This window comes from Otolemur garnettii, unplaced genomic scaffold, assembly GCF_000181295.1.
Source record: "Otolemur garnettii isolate 467f Iridium unplaced genomic scaffold, OtoGar3 scaffold00032, whole genome shotgun sequence".
NCBI classification, from domain to species: Eukaryota; Metazoa; Chordata; class Mammalia; order Primates; family Galagidae; genus Otolemur; species Otolemur garnettii.
The window spans coordinates 3268585-3290499 of NW_003852427.1; the positions used below are offsets into that span (position 1 = coordinate 3268585).

General features: G+C 37.7%; 1 protein-coding gene across 1 annotated transcript in view; it reads right to left on the reverse strand.

Annotated features, from left to right (window-relative positions):
• Window positions 1–21915, reverse strand: part of NPHP3 (nephrocystin 3) — a 42311-nt gene that overhangs the window by 19125 nt on the left and 1271 nt on the right. The window contains 12 exon segments of the mRNA XM_023513068.1: window positions 110–207; window positions 965–1108; window positions 1356–1470; window positions 2428–2531; window positions 5375–5548; window positions 6952–7026; window positions 9335–9491; window positions 14823–14983; window positions 16470–16603; window positions 17985–18137; window positions 20217–20367; window positions 20915–21040. Coding sequence (XP_023368836.1) covers window positions 110–207; window positions 965–1108; window positions 1356–1470; window positions 2428–2531; window positions 5375–5548; window positions 6952–7026; window positions 9335–9491; window positions 14823–14983; window positions 16470–16603; window positions 17985–18137; window positions 20217–20367; window positions 20915–21040 — 1592 coding nt within the window.

Consider the following 21915-nt stretch of genomic DNA (forward strand, 5'->3'; position numbering starts at 1 on the left):
CACCCTCACTGCCACATATATGAAAAACATAAATGCATCTCAAAATCCTTTCCTGAGTTCTACTTAAAACATTTCATGTAATCTGAGAGAACTAAAGTTAGCATCGTACCTCCATGCTGGAGGGCATGTTTCTACATTCACAGAAACAATAACTCTGACATTCACTGGCAGTGGATCTATCAGCCACTTCATATGTTTTTCAACTTGCTTAAAAATATAAAAACAAAATTCAATCTATTAATCGAAGTATTTCAAAGCATTACGGTTCAGTAATAGTTCTCCACATAAAATTCCCACTAATTTATCTTATTAAGGATAAAAATATTATTTTTGGATAATTTATCTTAGAATTTTAAAAGAACAAGTGGTAAAACACCATTATCACCAATTTGAACTCTAGGCATTTAATGGAAATGTCGAAGCTCTAAAAATACGTCAAAACGAACATTGGACTAATTATGTAAATTCGGTTGTCTTTTGCCAGTACTATTTTTTTTTTTTTTTGGAGACAGAGCCTCAAGCTGTCCCCCTGGGTCGAGTGCCATGGCATTACAGCTCACAGCAACCTCCACCTCCTGGGCTCAAGCGAGTCTCCTGCCTCCGCCTCCCAAGTAGCTGGGACCACAGGCGCCCGCCACAATGCCCGGCTATTTTTTTTTTTTTGGTTGCAGCCGTCATTGTTGTTTTGGCGGGTCCAGGCTGGGGAATCGAACCCGCCACCTTAGGTGTATGTGGCTGGCGCCTTAGCCGGTTGAGCTATAGGTGCCGAGCCGCCAGTACTATTGTCTGTTGGCATACAGTACACTTTTTTATCCACATGTCTCCTTCCTAGAAATTAGGCAGAAATAAAAGGAACAACGTCAACATTTTCTTCTCATAAATATATCATTTCAATGCCTGCTATAGCCATTACTGTTATTTTTGTCTCTGAGTACATCAACAGCTTATAAAGTGAAAACAGTACCTGAACTTGATCTATAGAATCAATAATGATGATGATGCTGCCTTGATGACGAGCAGAGAGTTTTTCTAGCCAACGTGGAAATTCTTCCAGGAGCTTAGCAGGATCCAGCGTCAGAGCAGATACTGACCAGGAGTGCTGCATCAACTGTAAGATAACAACAGTTATCTGTATCAGTCAACGCAGCTTTATCAGAGCTGGTGGGAAATATTTCTACCCTACTTTTCACAAAAAAATTGAGTCACCAAAAGGACCTGATTATATTGGGTCTTATTTTTAACCTGAAACAAAAAAAGGTGGATAATATTTAAAATTGATGAGGTACTTATTAGTCCCGACAGTTTCTGAATCCAAATAAAATTTTGATATAATTCCAAAAAATAGCAAACGGTACCTTTAGAGTTAGTCGTTTAATAATCAAGGAAGACTCTGAGCTGGTTGACATGGGCCTCCCCACAAAATGAGAGAGAATCAGTGTGTTAGGGGAATTCTTCTGTTGTAACTGAATCCTGAAAGAAAAAGAACTTCAGGAACACTGATGAAACTCCTTTACCGTAAACATAAAAGAGAACTCACAAAACACTAAGTACTAAATACTGCCCATCTGTCAGCAATAAGATAGTCACTTTTGAATAAACATGGAGATTTCTGTTTTTACCCCATCTGTAGATTATTTTAAAAAATATTTAAAAAAATAGAGATTCATTTTGAATACAAATTGATGTTAATTAACGTAAACAAAAGTAGTTTACCTTGGAGGTTATGGTATCAGTAAGATAGCTTTAACTTTTAATTAAAAATATGCTATTAGATGAAAATCTATTAGGTACAAAAATAGTTATTTTCCAAATAGAACTTTAAATGACAAGGCAATAAGAAAAAAAAAAAAAACCACATACCCTAACTCTTCAAGGTAAATACTAATGAAAGAAAATTTTCTTACTGCTTGTTCTCAAATAATATAATGAAATAACAAAGTTTATTTAGCTAATATGAACCTTAGTCTGTAATTTGAAGAACTAGATTGCATTCACAGTAAAAGTTACCCTAAATTTTGATGGTCTATTTAGGATTTACTTTAAATAGTCTTCTTTGTCTCGTTTCAAGTATTTAAAATCCCAATGAAACTTCTAAGATGAATAAGTGAAAATAAAGGCACATCCCTCTAAATCCACCTGATTCCACGGCCCTCCCATCACTCCCTTACAGAGCACTCCCACAGCTCTTACTTACGTAATTACATACGTAATCACAAATGCTCATGTTTCCTATCCCCTTCTCACCCTACATCACTCTGCCATCTACATCCTCTACATTTTAGGCCATGAACGTATTATTTCATTCTTTTGTGCTTTTTGAATGTTTAAGCCATGCAGAAGGCAGATATGGCAGTACGTTTTATAGACTGAACTCCATAACTAAAAAGATGCCAATGATAAGAACCATTTAATTACACTGCATCGTACCACTTCGATAAAAGAAGAGACTTTCCAGAACCTGGTCCTCCGGACACCAGGAGGGGTGGAATCGGGGCTGGCGCTGCCACGAGGTCGTTAAGGCGCTGATAATACTAGGAACAAAAAGGAGTTCAACTGTGAGGATCACATGCTTCTGAGGATTCTGAAGAGAGTCAACTTCAGATTATTCTCTCCAAGTACCAAAGAAAAGCCACATGAGAAAATGAAATCTACATTTAGTTGACAACTTTCATAACTGCTTATTTTTTATGGCTGGTGATATATGCCTGAACTAGTAAACTAAGAATGGGCCCCAGTTTCTTCTACACCTGGTATTGTTGTAAATTAATGGGCTGGGTGACAAGACATCAGATGTTGGCAGAAAGCTGCAGGGAGCTCCTGTATCACGCTGTAGCCCCCATACCACAGAAAGTACCACAGGCCCAGGCAGGCATCCTCGCTGTCCTTGTCAGAAGAACCAACACCTGTCCTGAAGACCACCTCAGTTTCCAGAGACTGCTGAGGACAGGTCTAAATAAAAGCAGGTTGCATCTGGGGTGCTGGAGTCCCCAACATGCCCAGCAAAAGCAAGTTAGGACCAGCTGCCTAAGATCTTCCTGAAATTAAGGGAGTTCTATTAAGGAGTTCTAAAGTTCCCAAACTCATATTTCCCAGGCATTCCCCAGACACCCAAAACTGGTTGAGAGCTGAAAACAATATACTCAGAAAAGAAAAATCGTAGTACTTATTAAAAAGTTTCCAAAGTTGTCTTGGGAAAGTGCACCAGTGGTCTAAATCAGGGGTGTTGCATGCTGATTTGGGGAGGACTTTGTTTGCTTATTTGTGGTGTTGGATAAAACGAAAAGTATGCACAGCCTTTCTTATGCTGTCATCTTTTGTGTTTGCGTATTTAATGTGTGGCCCAGGACAACTCTTATTTTTCCAAGGTGTGGCAGAGAAAAAAAAGGTTGGACACCCCTGGTCTAAATAATTGTTGACCAAGAATTTTTAAAAAATGCTTATTAATAAGTAATGAACAGTTACTTTTAATAAGTAGCTTGTGGTTAGAGGCAGGCTGGTTTTAAGAGTAGCAGAATTCTCCAGCAGTTACAAGGAATGAATACTTGCTATAGTTTCTCCATCATTTTTTCTGCTTGTCTTCTCTAAGTACAGAATATCTTCCCCAGGAGCTCAAATAGTTGTGATAGAAACAAGACTTCTGAAGGAATGATTTATTATCTCATAAATACTAGTAGCTCAGTTCATGAAGCCCACTTGCAGACCACGGGTCCCGAGTTAAGAACTCCTGCTAACGAGGCAAAGCACAGGATATGCATCCAGAAGAACTGGGTGCAGCTCCCAGATACAGGATCTGCTCCCTGTAGTCCTATGCTGAACCTCAGTGTCTTCATCTATAAAGTGTCAAAAGCAAGACTTCTCTTGTCAAACAACTAATTGAACATTTATTTTATTAATATTTTTTATTTGTCTTAGAGACAGGGTCTCACACTGTTGGCAGGCTGGAGTACAGTGGTGGGATCATAGCTCAGTGAAGCTTCAAACTCCTGGCTTCAAGGAATCCTCCCACTTCAGCCTTCTGAGTAGCTGGGACTGAAGTGTGAGCCACCATGCCTGGCTAATTTTTCTTAACTTTCTGTAGAGATAGTAACTTGCTATGCTGCCCAAAATGGTCTTATCAATTCTCCTGATTTGGCCTGCCAAAGCATGGGGATTATAGGTGCGAGCCACTGCATCTGGCCTAATTTAACATCTATTATGTGCCAGATATTGTGCTAAGAGCTTTATGTGCATTGTCTGGTTTAATCCTCACAGGAACCCTATGAGGTAGGTCCTATTCATTATTCCCATTTTACAGAGAAGAAAGTCAGAGTTTTGACTGACCAAGTAATTTGATCAAAATTCAGTGAGGAAATGGTGACCAGGAAATTAACACAGACTGTCTAAATTATAAAAACTCTATAAAAACACAACTGTCAGTTTTAGTTATGATAATATTCTGTAAAATATCAATTCTTATATTATCTTCTACATATGATTAAGTATTTTTTGAACTCGGACATAGATTTCTTTGTATACTTTAAGTTCTATTACTTTGCTCAGATATTTAAGGATGTTGACAAGACTGGTAAAAAAGGACTGATCTGGGGGGGAAGATAGGTGGAGGGAGGGTAATTGGTCGGACACACCTACAGTGCATCTTACAGGGTAGTGTGAAATTTACTAGGTGTAAAATATAAATGTCTAAACACAATAACTAAGAAAATGCTGTGAAGACTATGTTAACCAGTTTGATGAAAATATTTCAAACGGTATATAAAACCAGCTCATTGTACCCCCTGATTACATTAATGTACACAGCTATGATTTAATAACAATTAAAAAAAAAAGGACTGATTTGCCTACTGCATGAACTACTCTACTTTCATTTTCTGGATGTTTGATATTTCGAATCCTTTAAGAACTGGAAGAGTAGTAGTCTTACTATTCTTATCAAATTTCCCAGCCAACCTAATCCTGGCATGGATGAGCTGCAGATGGTAACATAAAGAACATGTGGTTTATAGCGTTGTGGAGGGCATCTGTAGTCCCAGTTACTTGGAAGGCTGAGGCAAGAGAACTGCTTAAGCCCAAGAGTTTGAGGTTGCTGTGAGCTGTAATGCCATGGCACTCTACCCAGGACAACATAGTGAGACTCTGTCTCAAAAAAAAAGAAGAACATGTGGTTAATGTATCTTGACCTGTAATGAAAAACGTTTGGATCTCACCTACTTTCACAGGATACAAACCCAAGCATGTCTCAACATGGACAATCATGCTGTGAGAGCAGACAACCAACATAATCAGAAAACTCTACAGTATTTAGATGAAAATATAATCCCAACACAGCCTTTAAGTGGTGACTGATCTTTGCTGGAACAATGTTCCAAGTGCTTACTTTCTCAAATCCCAACTCATGGGCTGAATTAGAAGCTTGGTGAAAAGTTTCCATTTGCTCTTGTTCATCATGTATGTCCCACAGAACATCACCAAAATCATCTTCATCTGGAATGGAGTCTTCACTGCCCAAATCCTTAGTCTCCAGGTCCGTGTTCTCAAAGCCCAATATGTCCTGGGGAGCAAAAGCATGAAAAATGAAGGAAGAACATGAAGATCTTGTAGGAGGTGCTTGTATGTGGGTTCGAAGTGTGCTTCACCTACTGAGGAGGGCAAGCTCAAACCTGCAGCCTTTGTATGTTACCTCTAAGAATAAATTCTTAACTAGAAAAGTAAACATTAATTTACAAGTAAAGAAATTAAAAACAAAGACCTTTTCATTAAAAACAAATTTGGAGAGATTATTTGACCTGCATAGAATTTGTTTTCTGAGAAATGTTACACAAAATTTTTGGTTCTATCTGGCTGGTGAATAATTATAAAAGTTGTGCAAATGCCTAAGAAATAGACTATAAAAACTAAATAATAGGATATGATCTCTTGATACAGAGTATCTCTGCTGTTACATCTAGTCTTTACATTAGGGCAATGACAATGTGCTGTCCTTCAAGCATGAAAGATGTTAAATAGGTCCAGTTTCACTTGTTGCCATTCATTCCACTCAGTATTATTCATCTTGGTCTTAAAACTCAGGATTGTTGAGAAGATGGAAATTGATAATGACAATTTTTATTCTAGAGAGTGCCATATAAAACGTGTTGCCAAGAGGTCATATCATTACTGCTTTGGGGCTTACTCTTTTTCTCTAATAACAGATCTCCATACTTGTGATCCAAGTTAATCAGGAAACATAACCAAATCCCTTACTTCTCAAAAAGAGTTCTTAGTTCCCTGGGGAGATGTCAGGAGGTGTGGTGTGGGCAACCACAGGCTGAACCTGGTACATTTTCGCATTGGGCTCATTCTATTTGAACATATGGGGATTATTATTTTTTTTTATTATCGTAATTACTATTTTTGCTAATATGTAATTTAAAATTTTTTTATACTAAACATAAACACAGGCATAATATGGAGCAGAATATGTAACTCACATACACTTTCAAGCTATTATAAGAAACTTCATGGACACTCCTAGCTCAAGACCCCTCATGTCCACGTTCTCATCCCCCTGGAGGAGTGCTGTCACCCCTCTCTGCTGTGAGGGATAACGTGGTCGGAAAATCTAAGGACTTTTCTAATATATGGAAATTCAAGGGCATGTAGAATCTGAGGCACCCCCTCCATCAAGTAAAATGAACATCTTCCTTCCACTACTTTTTAACCAGCACTTTTATAACATGCTTTACAATGAAGGGGCATTGAGGCATCAAACTGGAGACCTGTGCAACAGGTGAGAGATGAAGACACACGGCCCTAGTAATACCACAGTCACACCCCAGGACGGCCTCCCAGCAGAAAATGCTGCTTCCCTTAGATGCTATTTTCAAAAACAAATAGTGGTTTTCTTTGGGAAACTCAATTTTATAGAAAAGTCTTAAAATACTTTAGATGCAATCTTACAATGATCGTATTTACCTGTTTAATAATCTTTTCCACACAAATATAAGTTTTATATACTCCTTCTGCAGGCTCTCCTGAGTGATCAATGATCTGGCAAAAGAAAAAAAAAAGTTTAACAATAATAAGAACAAACAAGAACAGCAGGAGGAAGTGGTGAGGTAAACACTTTTGTAGCGCTGATGTGTCGGAGACTATTCCAAACGCTGAGCACATTTAGCACATTTACCCTCACAACCACCTTACGAGGGAGCGACAACTATTATCCCCATCTCACTGAGGCAATTCAAGTAACCTTTCCATAGTTATTCGAGGGATTTAGTATGAATGATGGTGCAATAAAACAAAAAATGTATTTTTTTTGTCCTATGTGTCCAAATTTCATCTTAGGTATTTCCATACTACTCAAAATACCCTTTGAAATGCATCAAAATCCGTAAAGCTGTAACTTTACGAAACAAAAAAGCACCTGAAAGAAGACTGCCGCATCTATAAAGAACATGTATATAGCTGTAAAATTAATATTTGATAAAACTGGAACAAGGCAATGATTTCACAAAGCAAACCAAATTAATCAGCATAGAAATTTATCCTATGTTTACATTTATAACCATGGCAGGGAGATCTTATTTTACTCCAATTTTTATAAAATATACTCATCCTTTCAGTATACTAAGTTTTTAGAAGCAGTATGTGTATTTATAGAATAAGGTAAAAATAAGAAGTGAATATCTTTTCTTGTGGACCTAGTGGGCTAGGCTGATACTAAAATAATTAAAATGAAGAATGAAATGGCTCTGGAGATTATAATAAATTGTACTTCTTTTTTATCTTAGGTACTTTGCTATTTTATGTCATGATGGTCTCAAGCTATATCTTTTCTTTCTTTCTTTCCTTCTTTTTTTAAGAGACAGAGTCTCACTTAATGGCCCTCGGTAGAGTGTGGTGGCATTACAGCTCACAGCAACCTCCAGCTCTTGGGCTTAAGCAATTCTCTTGCCTCAGCCTCCCAAGTAGCTGGGACTATAGGTGCCCACCACAACATCCAGCTATCTTTTTGTTGCAGTTTGGCTGGGGCCGGGTTTGAACCCACCACCCTCAGTATATGGGGCTGGCGCCCTACTCACTGAGCCACAGGCGCTGCCCAAGCTCTCTTTTCAATATTAAATGATATCAAGAAAAATGCTTATATTTATATTTGATCTTATTTTCTGGCTATGTAAAGAGAAATAAAAACTCTGTCAAGATCCTAGAGTTTTTTTCAATTACCTTCTTCACATCAACTATAAACATTTACCATATCCTCCCCATATACAGCAATGGAGAGTCTGTTATCTCTCTTCTAAAAATTATACTGTCATTCATCTAGGGATGATCAAATTTTTCTCACTGCCATCATCAGCTTTTGTTTCTCTTAGTGTTCTTAAGAAAGGTCACTATAAGAAGTCTCCTTTGGGCTCGGCGCCTGTGGCTCAAATGGCTAAGGCGCCAGCCACATACACCTGAGCTGGTGGGTTTGAATCCAGCCTGGGTCCACCAAACAACAATGATGGCTGCAACCAAAAAAAAAGCCAGGCGTTGTGGCAGGCATCTGTGGTCCCAGATACTTGGGAGGCTGAGGCAAGAGAATCTCTTAAGCCCAGGAGTTGGAGGTTGCTGTGCGTGGTGATGCCACAGCACTCTACCCAGGGTGACAGCTCTAGGCTCTGTCTCCAAAACAAAAAAGAAACAAACAAAAAAAGTCTTCTCTGGCTGGGTGCGGTAGCTCACGCCTGTAGTCCCAGTACTTTGGGAGGCTGAGGGGGGAAGGTGGCTTGAGCCCAGGATTTCCAGCCTGGGCAACAGAGCAACACCTGTCTCAACATTAAAACAAAATTCTACGTTAAAAAATAAAAGCCTCCTCCTTAAACTAACCCTTGCTTAGTAGACAGAAGGACTCTTGTGTTTGGGAGAAAAGCAGAAGAACAATCTGATTTGTCTCCTCACAGGTTCACACTCTTTCTAGTCACACATTGCTACTTATTCCTCTCATTTTCTCATAGCCCACAACCAGTGAGGAAATCCTGGCGGCTTTACTGTCAAAATTTATCCAGAATCCTACCACTTCTCACTGTCTCCTCTCCACCACCCTGCTCTGAGGCTCCAGCATCGCCCAGCTGGATGACAGCAGCAGCTCTCAGATGGTGCACATGCCCCCCCAAATGACTGCTCTCCACACAGCAGCCCAGCTCCTCAAAACGGCCCCCAAGCTTCTTTACCATCAAAAAACTCTCCTACTACCCCCTCACTCATCCCTGGCTCCTCCCTCCCCAGATGGGTCAGGCCCACGCCCCCCTCTGCCCTTTACTCTGGCATCTCCCTCAGCCAAGCATGTTCTTTTGAAAAGCCTATGAATTTTTACCTTGGCTTTGTTGGTCTTGTTTAGGTTAGAAACTTGATCAATAAATTGTTGGACAGAGTCGGAAGTGACTTTTCCATCCTCCAAACGATGATAAATTAATCGTGGTTTTCCTTCAGTGTTTTTCAGAAAAGCTTCTTCACAGTCTTCTAACAAAAAGCTGGATAGGAAATTGACATTTCAGGCGCTGCCCGGCACTGTGGCAGCAAATGGCAACTCAACCTGAGTGGAGGAGTCTCACTCTATTGACAAGGGGCCAGGACAGGCACAGATGCAGAACGAGGGAAGCTTTCCAAAAACGGGTGTTTTTATAGTTCTGTTCCAGCTTGGTCATAACTACGTGTTCATTAACCAACAGTGAGAGTAAGTACAACAAATTATGCATTAAATTAAGTTGTCAAGTACATACAAGTTTTCTTTTTTTAATTTGAAAATAAATTTCAAAAATATTGTTAAACATGACTCAAAATGATGAACCACACCCAAGAGACTGCAAATAAAGGGAAAAAATTCTATTTACAAATATATAATTTCCAGGTTAAAACAAGCAGGCAGGTTGTGCTGACTGAGGCACCCAGGCGCCACGCCTCTCCGCTGTCATTCAGCAGAGAAGACACAGGAGAGGGAAATGGTCAGGCTCCCGCCATTGCCTGGCCAATGTTCTTATTCACTGTCTTTAATTTTGACCCATCTTCTCTCAAGGCAGAATCACAGGAGAAATTATGTCAGGACCCTTGTTGGGTAGTCCCGGCTTACTAAGATTGCCTGAACCCATGTAGAAGGGAAGATGGTTATCCCTTTGAATGGCAATTGCAAAGTTTTGAGACTTTTCTCTTTCCCAGTCCCTTAACCTTTTTCTCATCTAATAAATGAACTGAATCCTTACACCTAAAACATGTAAGAAAAATCTGGAAGCAAATATAGAGAGTTAGCTGGCTAACACAAACATTCACTGAGGTAAAAAAAAAAAAAAAAAAAAAACACCAAACAAACAAACAAAAAAAAACAACTAAACTTTTCTACTGGGAGCCATATTATACTTTTTGCAAAAATTAAAAAAAAACTCCTAGAACTGATAATTTACTAGGGCTTTCTATACTACAAAGGACATTTCAACCAATTCCCTTTCTAGAAAACATTAAAGAAAAAAAAGTCTACAGAGGCATCTCAGGACAGGGAGTATGTGTGTAGCTATTACATGGTTCAGAATTCATAGATGAAATTACGGTACTAGCCCCAAATATAGAACAGAAGAAAGTAATATCCTATTGTGTATTTCTGTGCCAATCCAATCGATCTAAACCACAAACATTTTCTAGGCTAAAATCATTCTTGACCATTTTCTACAGAATTTGGGAATTTTAATGGATCATTTGTTATTACTTTGAGAGAAAAGTCTGTGGCCTACATGAATACCAAAGAGTGTCCATTCTGTTCAGGCATATGTTCGTATTTCAGAACCACTCCCAACAAAAATTAAAACATGTGGTTCAGATGAAATGGTATGATCTCTGGGATTTGGTTCAACTAATTTGGTAGAAGGGAAATAGCTGGAGCAGATGAAACGAATGGGTTATGAGTTAACGCACTGACTGCCACACTAGGGGAAAAATTCTTTTTCCCTGGGGCCATTATATTTTATTAGGTCAAGCACATCCACTGCTGTGTGAGTTGTATTTAACTCATAATAGCTTTGAACCAGGGACTTATTAAGCACATATAACTCACATGTCTCTTGATCCAGTAAAACACCATGTTCCCAAGGAAAAAATGTTTTTTTTTCTAGTGTGCAGTCAACATGCAAGAGAAGTGTGAGTTATAGATGCTTCTCAAGACCTCTAGCTGCTAAAGTGACATGGTATGGCAGGCCGGCCAATGATGATAATTTAGAATCCAGTCAAAAAGCTGCCTTAGTAGACATAAACATAGAGGAGGAGCTGCTAGAGGACAGCTGACAAAGTTTTATCACAGAACTAACAGGAGCTCCCACTTAACTAAATTCTTCAAGGAAACTCTATGGATGATCTCACTAAAAAATGGTGAATGAAACCAAGAAGAGGGCTTATGAAGTCCTGCAAGGTGAAAGAATTGCCCTCTAGGTCCTGAAGTCTTCTCAAGAGGGAATGCTTCTCCCTTGAGAAAAACTGATGACATCCTGATGATGGAAGTGAGTCAGAGTCACTGCTCTGCAGCGCCAGGCCCACAGCCTCCATCCACAGGGGAACACGCCTTCCCTTCCTCTGAGGCTCCCGCACTCTCAAGGGGCCGGCACTGCCTGACAAGGGTCCTGATAGAACCGAGGAGAGCCAATAAAGGGGAAAAGTGCCCCATTTTGAAACCCGTATCTGGAATATTCCTACTCAGCCAGCCTCTCCTGGACTCTCTGCCTTTCACTTCCCATCCTTTATTGTAAGCGGTTTCTCCTGTGATTCTGCCATAAAGGGAGAAGAGTCAAATTACAGGCAGTAAATAAGAACACCAGGAGGGGCAGTGCCAGGAGCCGGACCATTGCCCTCTACCGTGTCTTCTCCGTTGAATGACAACTGGGAGGCACGGCACCTGTTTGCCTCACTAAGCATGACTTCCTGTCTACCTTCCTCTCCTACAGTTAAGCATGTTGTCAGCATAGCTTGCTCTAAATCCAACAATTTCATATTCCAAAGACTATGAGTTTTTAACTACGGAATTTCTGATATGAGGACTGAATGGTATAAGAAGCCAGTTAACAGCATCCTTGAGTAGCTCTGTGGATACCACCTGCACACAGGGAATAATTATTGATCAGGAAAGTGTTTTCCCATAGACTTTCCAAGCTGTCCAGTAATATTTTTCTAGATTCATCTTTTGGGAGAAATGGGAGGGCTGTCAGGAGAGGTGAAGCAGCAAGCTGAGAGACATAAAAGTCCCAACAGCCTTCGTTCATGGTGTGAAGCCTACCCCAACCACCACACTTCCTGGCAGCCATTTAAAGAAGCTAATGATGAAATAAAATGATAAGTGAATGAAATAAGAAAAATTTAAGCAAAATACAGGCGAAATACAGGATAAAAAAATTAAATTTAAGAAATTCTCACTGGGCGGCACCTGTGGCTCAGTGGGTAGGGTGCTGGCCCCATATACTGAGGGTGGCAGGTTCCAACCCGGCCCCGGCCAAACTACAACAAAAAATAGCCAAGTGTTGTGGTAGGCGCCTGTGGTCCCAGATACTCGGGAGGCTGAGGCAAGAGAATTGCCTGAGCCCAAGAGCTGGAGGTTGCTGTGAGCTATGACACCATGGCACTCTACCAAGGGCAATGAAATGATACTCTCTTAAATAAAAAAAAAAAAAAAAAAAAGATTCTTATTTTTTAAAAAGAGTATAATTTTTTAAAATATAAAATACATAGAATTTTACTTAAAGGAGATAGACTGAAATCTGCCAAGCAAAAGTAATAAAATATAACAGAAATGGGAGGAAAAATATTAAGAAGAGTTTAAAATCAGAAGCTAAAAATAAAGTAAAAAGTGTTGGGCATGCCTAGCCTTTTGGGAGTCTGAAGTGAGAGGACTGCTTGAAGTCACGACTTTTGAGACCAGTTTGGGTAAGAGCAAGACTCTATCTACCAAAAATAGAAAAATCAGCTGGGCGTAGGGTGTGCCTTTAGTTCCAGCTATTCGGGCAGGAGGACTGCTTGAGCCCAGGAGTCTGAGGCTGCAGTGAGTTGAGATCATCGCACTCTAGTTGGGATGACAAAGTGAGACTCTGTCTTAAACAAATATATAAACAAATGTTAAAAGTATAAACATAACACACTATTTCACTAACACATTATGTTTCTTTAAAGACAAAATAAGATGGCTTCAAGGATTAAAGATAAGAATTAAAGCAAAATAATATAAGAATAAATGGCATAGATTACTAAAATGACATATCACCCAAATGTTAAAAAAAAAAAAAGATATATTCTTAACATAAAAACAAGGAAAGAAAAGGGCAATGAAACTCAACTGAAGGCAATCAAGGTGATGAACTCCTTGAACATACTCTGGATGCAGATTCACTGACCAGCTAGTTCCCCATCCACCTGGCCAGCAGGCAGGCTATACATACAAAGGATCAATGACGGCTTGTACTACAGGAAAACTCTGGTGAAAGTTAAGGCCCCACATACTTCTGTACAAACCAAAAGTCAGAGTTGCTTCCCAGGAAGAAAAGAAAAACGCTTTGGAAAGTTACATCGAAACTACAAATCTAGAAAGAAAAATTAACTTATTAAATTTATTTTGTCTTTTATCTAAATGTCTCATTGGTAAAAAACTAAAACATTATTTGCAGACAAGATTCATTAATGTGATCATAGTCACATTACAAGAAAATTTTCACTTTACTTTCACTTTTCTTGTTCACTTTACTGGATTTATTTTAGTAGTAAGGGCCTTATAGCATTTAAATTACGATTTAATACCTAACAAGTGTTCAAGTATGAAATTCAAATATCTCTTAAGGAATATCCAAAATAGGAAAATAATGAAGGTTAATGTTGGTTACTGAAATGAGGGTTCATCAACTTTTACCAGATTGTAAATGTTTTAGGTTTTATAGGACAGTTTCTGTTATAACTACTCAACTTTGCTGTGGTAGCACAAAAGAAGCTACAGAAAACTCACAAATGAATGAACTTGCCTCTGTTCTGATAAAACTGTAATTACAAAAGCAGACTCCTGGGTGGATGGAGGTGGCCTTTGGGCTGTATGTAGTTCGCCAATCCCTGACTAAAGTAATCTTTACATTAATGATGTTGATCATATGACCTATTAAACAAGTTTAATAGTATAAAACTTTTAATTCGTTAAGTGTGAAATAGTTACAGTACAGAGGGTGCCAGAAAATGTATACATGCTTTAAGAAAGGAAAAAACTATATTAAACTTGCAATATTCAAATCATGTTTTCATGTTTGTCTTCTGCAACTGTAAGAGATACAAGATACAAACGTTATCGGTATATATTATTACAATTTTAATACAGATTTTCCTTTTTTAAGATATCTATACATTATTTTGGCACCCTCTGCCAAAGGATCAATGAAATTTACTGAATATTGAACTTCATGGATTTTTTTCTCTTTGGAGTTGCTCAGGCCAGAGTACAGAGGCATTATCATAGCTCACAGCAATCTCAAACTCTTGGGCTCAAGGAATCCTCTTGTCTCAGCCTCCAGAGCAGCTGGGACTACAGGTTCACGCCACTACATCTGGCTAACTTTTTTTTTTTTTTTAAATAGAGATAGGGATCTTGCTATATGGCCCAGGCCTGTCTCATATTCCTGACCTCAAGAGATCCTTCCACCTCAGGCTCCCAAAGTACTGAGATTACAGATGTGAACCACCACACCCAACTCACTGTTTTTGATTACAAGAATGCAATAAGAATTTGTCTTTGAAATTCGTTTGGCAATTTCGATTCTATTTACAGCTGAATGCCTGTAATAAATTATATTTTTTCAGCTTACCTTGGTAAATTTAAGTGAATGAATAAAATAACTAAAGAACTCTTCTCAATTTCCCATTTTCTCACAGTGAGGTATTGATTTTCAACATCTATGGGAAAATAAATAGCGTGGAAAAAATAGCCCATTGTCTCACACATTCTTTTAAGATTAGGTGAATAGTCCTAAAAACAAAATAAAACATACAGAAGCATATTTAAAGATTTAAAGATCTATTGAGATTCATGCTGCTTAAAAAAGCATGCTTTAGAACAGGTTAGATTAGATTATTTTCTAATACAAAATTTTAAGAGTAACGATACAATCATTTTTAAAAAAATCTTAAGGAAAAAAGACAAGTTTTTCTCTAAAACAAAAATAATAATATTTTAATGTGACTATTTTCTAGATCAAAGAATGATTATTTCATAATAAACCTAAAACAACATTAGGCTATTTTGCCTTGGTATTTGTTTCTTTTTTGTTATTATTATTATGAACAACTTGTTTTATTTTTATAGTGAGTGTAAAATATAAATTTATAGATCTACATAGTAAAAAACATCCGCCATGATATAGTTGTGTCAGAACAATAAAGCAGAAAAAGTTAAAAACATTCTGGTATATAATAAATTAGGTTACTAAGTAATGATGACTCTTATTAGGCAACAAATTACCCAATGGAAGTTTTGGGCCTTAAAATATTTTATCTTTTTACCAAAATTGAGTAATATCAAAAAGGAAAGCTAAATGAATTTATTACTCAACAATCTGGAGGATTTTAATAAAGCAGGCATAATGTGACATGCAGATTTATGTAAAATTCACTTGGAACAGAAGTAGGCAACCTCTTTCCATTAAAGGCCGAAGAGCAAATGTTTTTACAAAAATAATATTAGCTTAACAACTTAGCTGTTTTAGCAGGAGTCTTTGTGTCCCACGTCTATCTGGTTTCTGTCACAATTTACTCTGTGACTGAAGTGCTGCTATAGTGCACCCACAGACAATACATAAATGAGGAGCATGGCGATGGTCTAATAAAACTTTACTCAGAGACACTAAAATCTGGATTCATGTACTTTTCACGTATCATGAAATTAATGCTTCTTTTGATTTTTTTTCAACCATTTACAATGTGAAAACCAATCTCTGGGCCATATGAAAAGAGGCAGCAGGACAGATTTGGCCAACAGGTTATAGCTGTCACCTCCTGATGGCTGCCTTGAAAAATTAAAAAACCACGACAAGGATTAAATTTTGTTATTACCTGCAACAGATTCCAAGATAGAGCTGGAAGAGAGTAACTAATGTGGAGAATGAACATGGATCTTAAACATTGTGGGGAATGTGCAATGAAATATTCAAAAAATATAAAGTTCCAAGACCTTTGTTTGATATTCAAACCAGCTATACTAGTTAGAACCTTCTTTTTATGGCTCCTATCCTAAAAAAGTTACACCCAGAAAGTTTAAAAAACCATCAATTCACTGCCTATCCTTTTTTATAGTACTGAACATGATTTTTCTCTTAAGGAAAAAGATGTTTTCTCTTCTTCAAGACATATAATCTAGTAGACAGTAAATTACCTGGTTTAGCTCTAGTATCGTAAATAGGATATAGTACTAACTTGTGTTTTAAATTGGCAAATACAGAATTTGTAAATATCCTTACCTTGAGGAAAAGATCCATTTCAGGTTGAGTTTCATCTGTATAAATGAGGTAACATCTGACAGCGTTACTCCACAGAGAATGTGAGAACAAGGGAGTAACTTGTAATAAACTAGCTACAGCAATATCCCAGTCATCTGAAAATAAAATTTTTCATAAGCTCATGAAAAAAATTATTAGAAAACATTCGAAAATGACTTCTTGACAAAGTCTTAAAAAACATGGTAGGCATAATAGAATGAAATCTAATTTCATGTGTTAATATCCAAAAAGTTTCTAGAATAACATTAGAAGGCAAATTCATTTTTTAATCTCAAATTCAGTGCTGGAACTTAAAGCAGTCAATGCCACCAGCAGTCTTCTCTGGGGTGCCAGTGGTTCCACTGAAATGTCATGGAACTATTTTATATAAGCTGCTTAATTAGTCTGCTACTTAAGGGGAGCGTGTATTTCCAGACTTATCTATAGTTTTATCCTCTTATTATTTTTGAAATACACAGAGTCAAAGAGAGTTTAAGAGTGGCATAAAATGAAAAGTAGCTTTATATGCATTACCTACATTTAGTAGAAATGAAAATTTTAAGGCGTGTGTGGCTACTCCAAAAAGTACAATTTAAAAAATGATCTTCACTTTGCTAATAGAGAAATAATTTTACAGTTTTAAGAAAAAAGAGTAGAACTGAACTACTTATAACTTATGAGGTTTACGTTGATACTGAAATTCTGAACAGAATTAATTTTAGAGCTGTTTTGGACACCAGGTTATAAGATGAAAATATTCTTTTGACTAAGAATACAGTTGTCCCTCTGTATGCACAGGGAACTGGTCCCAGGACTACCTCCCTCCTACACCAAAATCTACAGATGCTCGAGGGCCTTATACAAAATGGTATAGTATTTGCATATGACCAACACACATCCTCCTGTATACTTCAATCCTTTCTACATCACTTATAATACCTAATATAAAAGGAATGTATATAGTTACTATGCTGTTTTTTATTTGTATTATTTTTATGTTGTACAGTTATTTTTTATTGCTTTTTCCCCCAAGTATGCTTGATCCATGGCTGGTTAAATCTACATATGTAGAACTCACAGGTACGCAGGGGGCCAATGGTACTTTACCTAACAGGCTTTTTGCATTTCCTTCTATGGCCTGCTCTATCTTACCTTCAACATTATCAAAGAAGAAGAAGGAAAGAATATAACCTACTGTTTCTCAGTTAATCTACATTAGGCTCTTGCTGTTCACCTGAAACTGAGAATTTAGACCAGAAGTACAGTGACTAGAACCTGGTTGTTCGCAAAGCTGGCCAGAGAACTGTCTGATTCCAACATGAATAATGTAACCTCATCACTCTTGTCAGTTAAGGCCCCAGGCATGATGGTTTATCAATGCAAGGCACCCAGAACACAAATTCCACGCTCTGCTGATGGTAGTTCTAGTCTTTTCTCATCATAGAACATGAACAGTCATTACCACCAGGCAAGTAATTGGTAAATGGCATGTGTTACCTCTATTGACATTTGCAAAGGGTCCTTCCACATCTATAGAACTATGGGCAAACTCAGGGCCCCTGAAGGACTGCTGAAGCTGCATCATACTCCCGATGGAAGGCTCACTTCCCAGGGCTCCACCAGTCCAGTACTCACACTGGGTTCCAGCAGCTGTTGAAGCAAGAAATTTTTATCTTATAAAAACAAAGCTATTGATTGTTCACAAACTTACTACATATACTAAACAAGATTTCCCATTACAAATACTACAATGTTATAAACATAATAAACAAACAACAATTTTGAAAGTACTCTGCCACCAACTTTTGGAAAAGTTGTAAGGTAGTAGTTAATATAATTCTGGTTATTACTTCAAATCTGAAGAAGGGATTAAAAAGAGAAAAATGAAAAGAAATATGAATATAATAAACAGAGGAATTACAATAAGAGGGCAGTTAAAAACACCTCACCAAAAGATTCTAAAAATGATATTTTAACTGTACAACTTAGGCATCAATTAAAATCTAAAGGAAAGAACTTCAAAGGCAGACTGTTACTAGCATACTAGTAATTAATAGTCTTAATTCATTTGCATGTAAGCTCCTTGTAGCATGGAGTACATCCTTCTTAACCTCCCAGAGCAATAAAATTAATTTCTGAATCAATATCTACTTATAAAGATGTTAATGATCTTCTAATAAATCATAATGACAAAATATCCATATGGCATCCTTGACTAACTATAAGTAAAGTGCAATTTGAGCTAATCTCTTGCAAAACTGAGTTTATTATTTGTAGCTCTCTGACTCTCAAATGGGTGTTATTCCCTCAAGTGTTCTTTTTTGATATTTAAACCAAAATATGAAGAAGACCTACAAAGGAATTTAATGTTAACTTGCAAAGGTAATTACAATAGTTTTGGAACATGGTACATCTGTACATTTCAATACTGAAATAATACTAAGACTTATGTTGGGGGCATAAAAGCATTTTCTCAGTCACTCTTGCCAAGTAAGAATCCCTTCTTTCCAGGCAGCACTTGTGGCCCAGTCAGTAGGGCGCTGGCCCCATATACCAAGGGTTGGGGGTTCAAACCTGGCCCTGGCCACAGTTCAACAACAACAACAAAAAAATAGCCGGGCGTTGTGGCGGGTGCCTGTACTCCCAGCTACTCGGGAGGCTGAGGCAAGAGAATTGCCTAAGCCCAAGAGCTGGAGGTTGCTGTGAGCTGTGACATGACAGTACTCTCTAGAGGGTGACAAAGTGAGACTCTGTCTCTAAAAAACAAACAAACAAAAAAAAGGAATCACTTCTTTTTTTCTCAGAAGTTAGTAACAGAAGTCTCAGGCTGATGGTTAGAGTTTAATGATACCAAAATGAAAATTAAGAAGAAATTATTGTCAGTTACTATATTTTATTCCAAAATGCATCAGCTTATAATATAATGATAGTTCCTTATAAATAGGAGAGTAACTGCATTTTTCTACTGCATTCAAAATAGACTTTTTCCCCCAGCATCAAGTGTTTTCTAAAACACGGTAAACCTCTTCATTCAGTTATTTCAGGCTTTTCTGTATTTCTAAAAAAAAGTATTTTATACATTTAATTCAAAACAAAAACTTTGTGAATACTTCACAAACTACATTAGAAACCACACAGGGAAATAAAATGCAGGTATCCTAAATGATAGTTACAAATACATCAGTATTTGGAAAAATAATGTTGCAGAGACTACTAACTCCAATATCTGTTCTCCCCTTCTTCCTTCAGTAACAGAATCCTGCATTTTAGCTAGACACTCATCTGCCTGGTTATTCATGACACTTTCCAACCTTCCTAGGCACAGGTCTGGCCAGTAGGATTTGAGCAGAAGTGATTTTTCAAGTTGGACCTTCAAGGAACAGAATGTGTTTTCCCCATCTTTCTTTACCTTGACTTAAAATGTAGGTGTGGGACCTGGAGCAGCTATCTTAGACGAAAAAGAGAGTAGCTATGGGTTAGGGTTTGCAGAGTAATAAGATAGAAGGGATCTCAGCCCAGAGTTCCTATATTGCACGGTGGAGAGATGCCCTAACAGCTAAGAGAGAAAGAGCAAGAGAAAGAAAGAGAGAAACAAATCTATTTGTAACAGCAAAGTAATAATCAACTACAAACAAGTAATAAGAATATAGCAGAATTCAAAGTTGGCTCTACGATATCATCAGGGCTATGCTGAAAGCTCAAAATATTAAAAATAGGAAATAAATTTACCAGTAACATCTGTACAGTTGTCATCTGAATCAGACTCCCCAGGATCAAATACTTGGATACCCTGAGCCTGGAGTCTCTGAAGTTTGCTCTCCAACTCTCGCTTGGCTCTTAGTAAGTCCTGAATTTCATTTTCTTTAGTCTCCCTAAAAATCTTTAAAAAGATGAATTTTATTTTGAAACTTTTTTCATAATCAAAGTTATGTCATTGACTCGTAGGGGAAAAAAATCTGAGATTCCAAAGCCAACATTCACTTAGTCCTGGATCTCCTCTATTGTAGGATGAATATGCCAGTACTTCTGTTTCATAACTGGAATTCCTGCAGGCTGCGTGTCTGTGGTATGGGACTGCCATGTGCACTGCCTGGTGTTCAGTAAATCTGTCTCTCTCCTACTAAATACCAGTCATGGCCTCCTACACACAATATCCCCAAACACTTCCCAATGCTTTGCCCTGCCTACAACATTTCCCTTTTAAAAAAGCCCTGCTAAAATGTTCAGTGTTACACCTTTTCTTCAAAACTGTCCGAAGTTTATAGTGTCCATCTCAAAAGGTAAGAAGTGCTCTACTCTAGTTCTTTTACAGTTTATGATTTACATGATTTATTCCCACATATTCATAGCAGTATAATAAACTTTGAAAATACACCGCTTTTATTCCATGTAACTTTGCGGGGGGTGGGGGGATGTGAAGAACTTACCTTGAATTGTCTTTTTACTTTATCCCTGTCATGTTCAAACGTTGCTGCTCTCTCCATTGCTTGGTATTTTGCTTCTAAAGCACTTTCTTTTTCCCGAAGTATCTTCTGATAAGTTTTTTGAAGGGCCTAGGATAATTTACCTTGTTATTTCCTAACAGAAATAGTCTTGTTTCTGAACTTTGCATTCTTATACATATATTACGTATCTTAGAATTTTAACAGTCTACCTACTGTTATACAATTATCAAGAACTACATGGTGCCATTTTAGTCAAGCACATAATAGGAAAAAATGCAAGCATGCGTTAACTATAACAAAGACACTTCGACATTAAGCTTTCATTGGAAATTTTTTTTTCAAAATACTCCATCAGTGCCTTACACCTTCATTTTCCTATCTTTAATAGAATAAAAGTACAATTTGTCAGGCTTAAGTGAAGGATAAGTAATTCTAGGAGACAGTGTGGTCCTTGGGACTAAGTCTTACTCACTGTACTATCCTCTGGGCCCTTCACAGTGCTTGATACATTGCAGGCCTCTGACTTAATGAATGAAATAATTACCAAAGAGTTTTTTACATGCCTAATTATGTGAAAAAGGAACCAATGTGTTTCATAAGGAATCAGGATTGGTGACAGGAGTAATCTGGGACTGCGGTATTTGCCCACCCTGACTTCACTTTGCCTTGCTTGGTTTGGCCTTCTTCTCTTTCTCCCATCTCACCGTTTCCAATGTGCAGTGTGCTTTGGGAAGTTCTTGGACACATGAAATCAGATATTCAACATGCACAAGACCATTTTATAAATGCAGGCTGCCAAGTAGGAAAATTGATAGCACAAAAGACGGCTGATACTTAGTCTTCTCAGATAATAGTGCTGATGACTTACATAATACCTAATGACTGGGTTAAAAAAAAACCTGACTAGAAAAATGACTAGAAGACAGTAGGCTTCCTTCTTTTAGAAAAATCAGTCTGAGATATTTATTTCACCTGTACTGTGA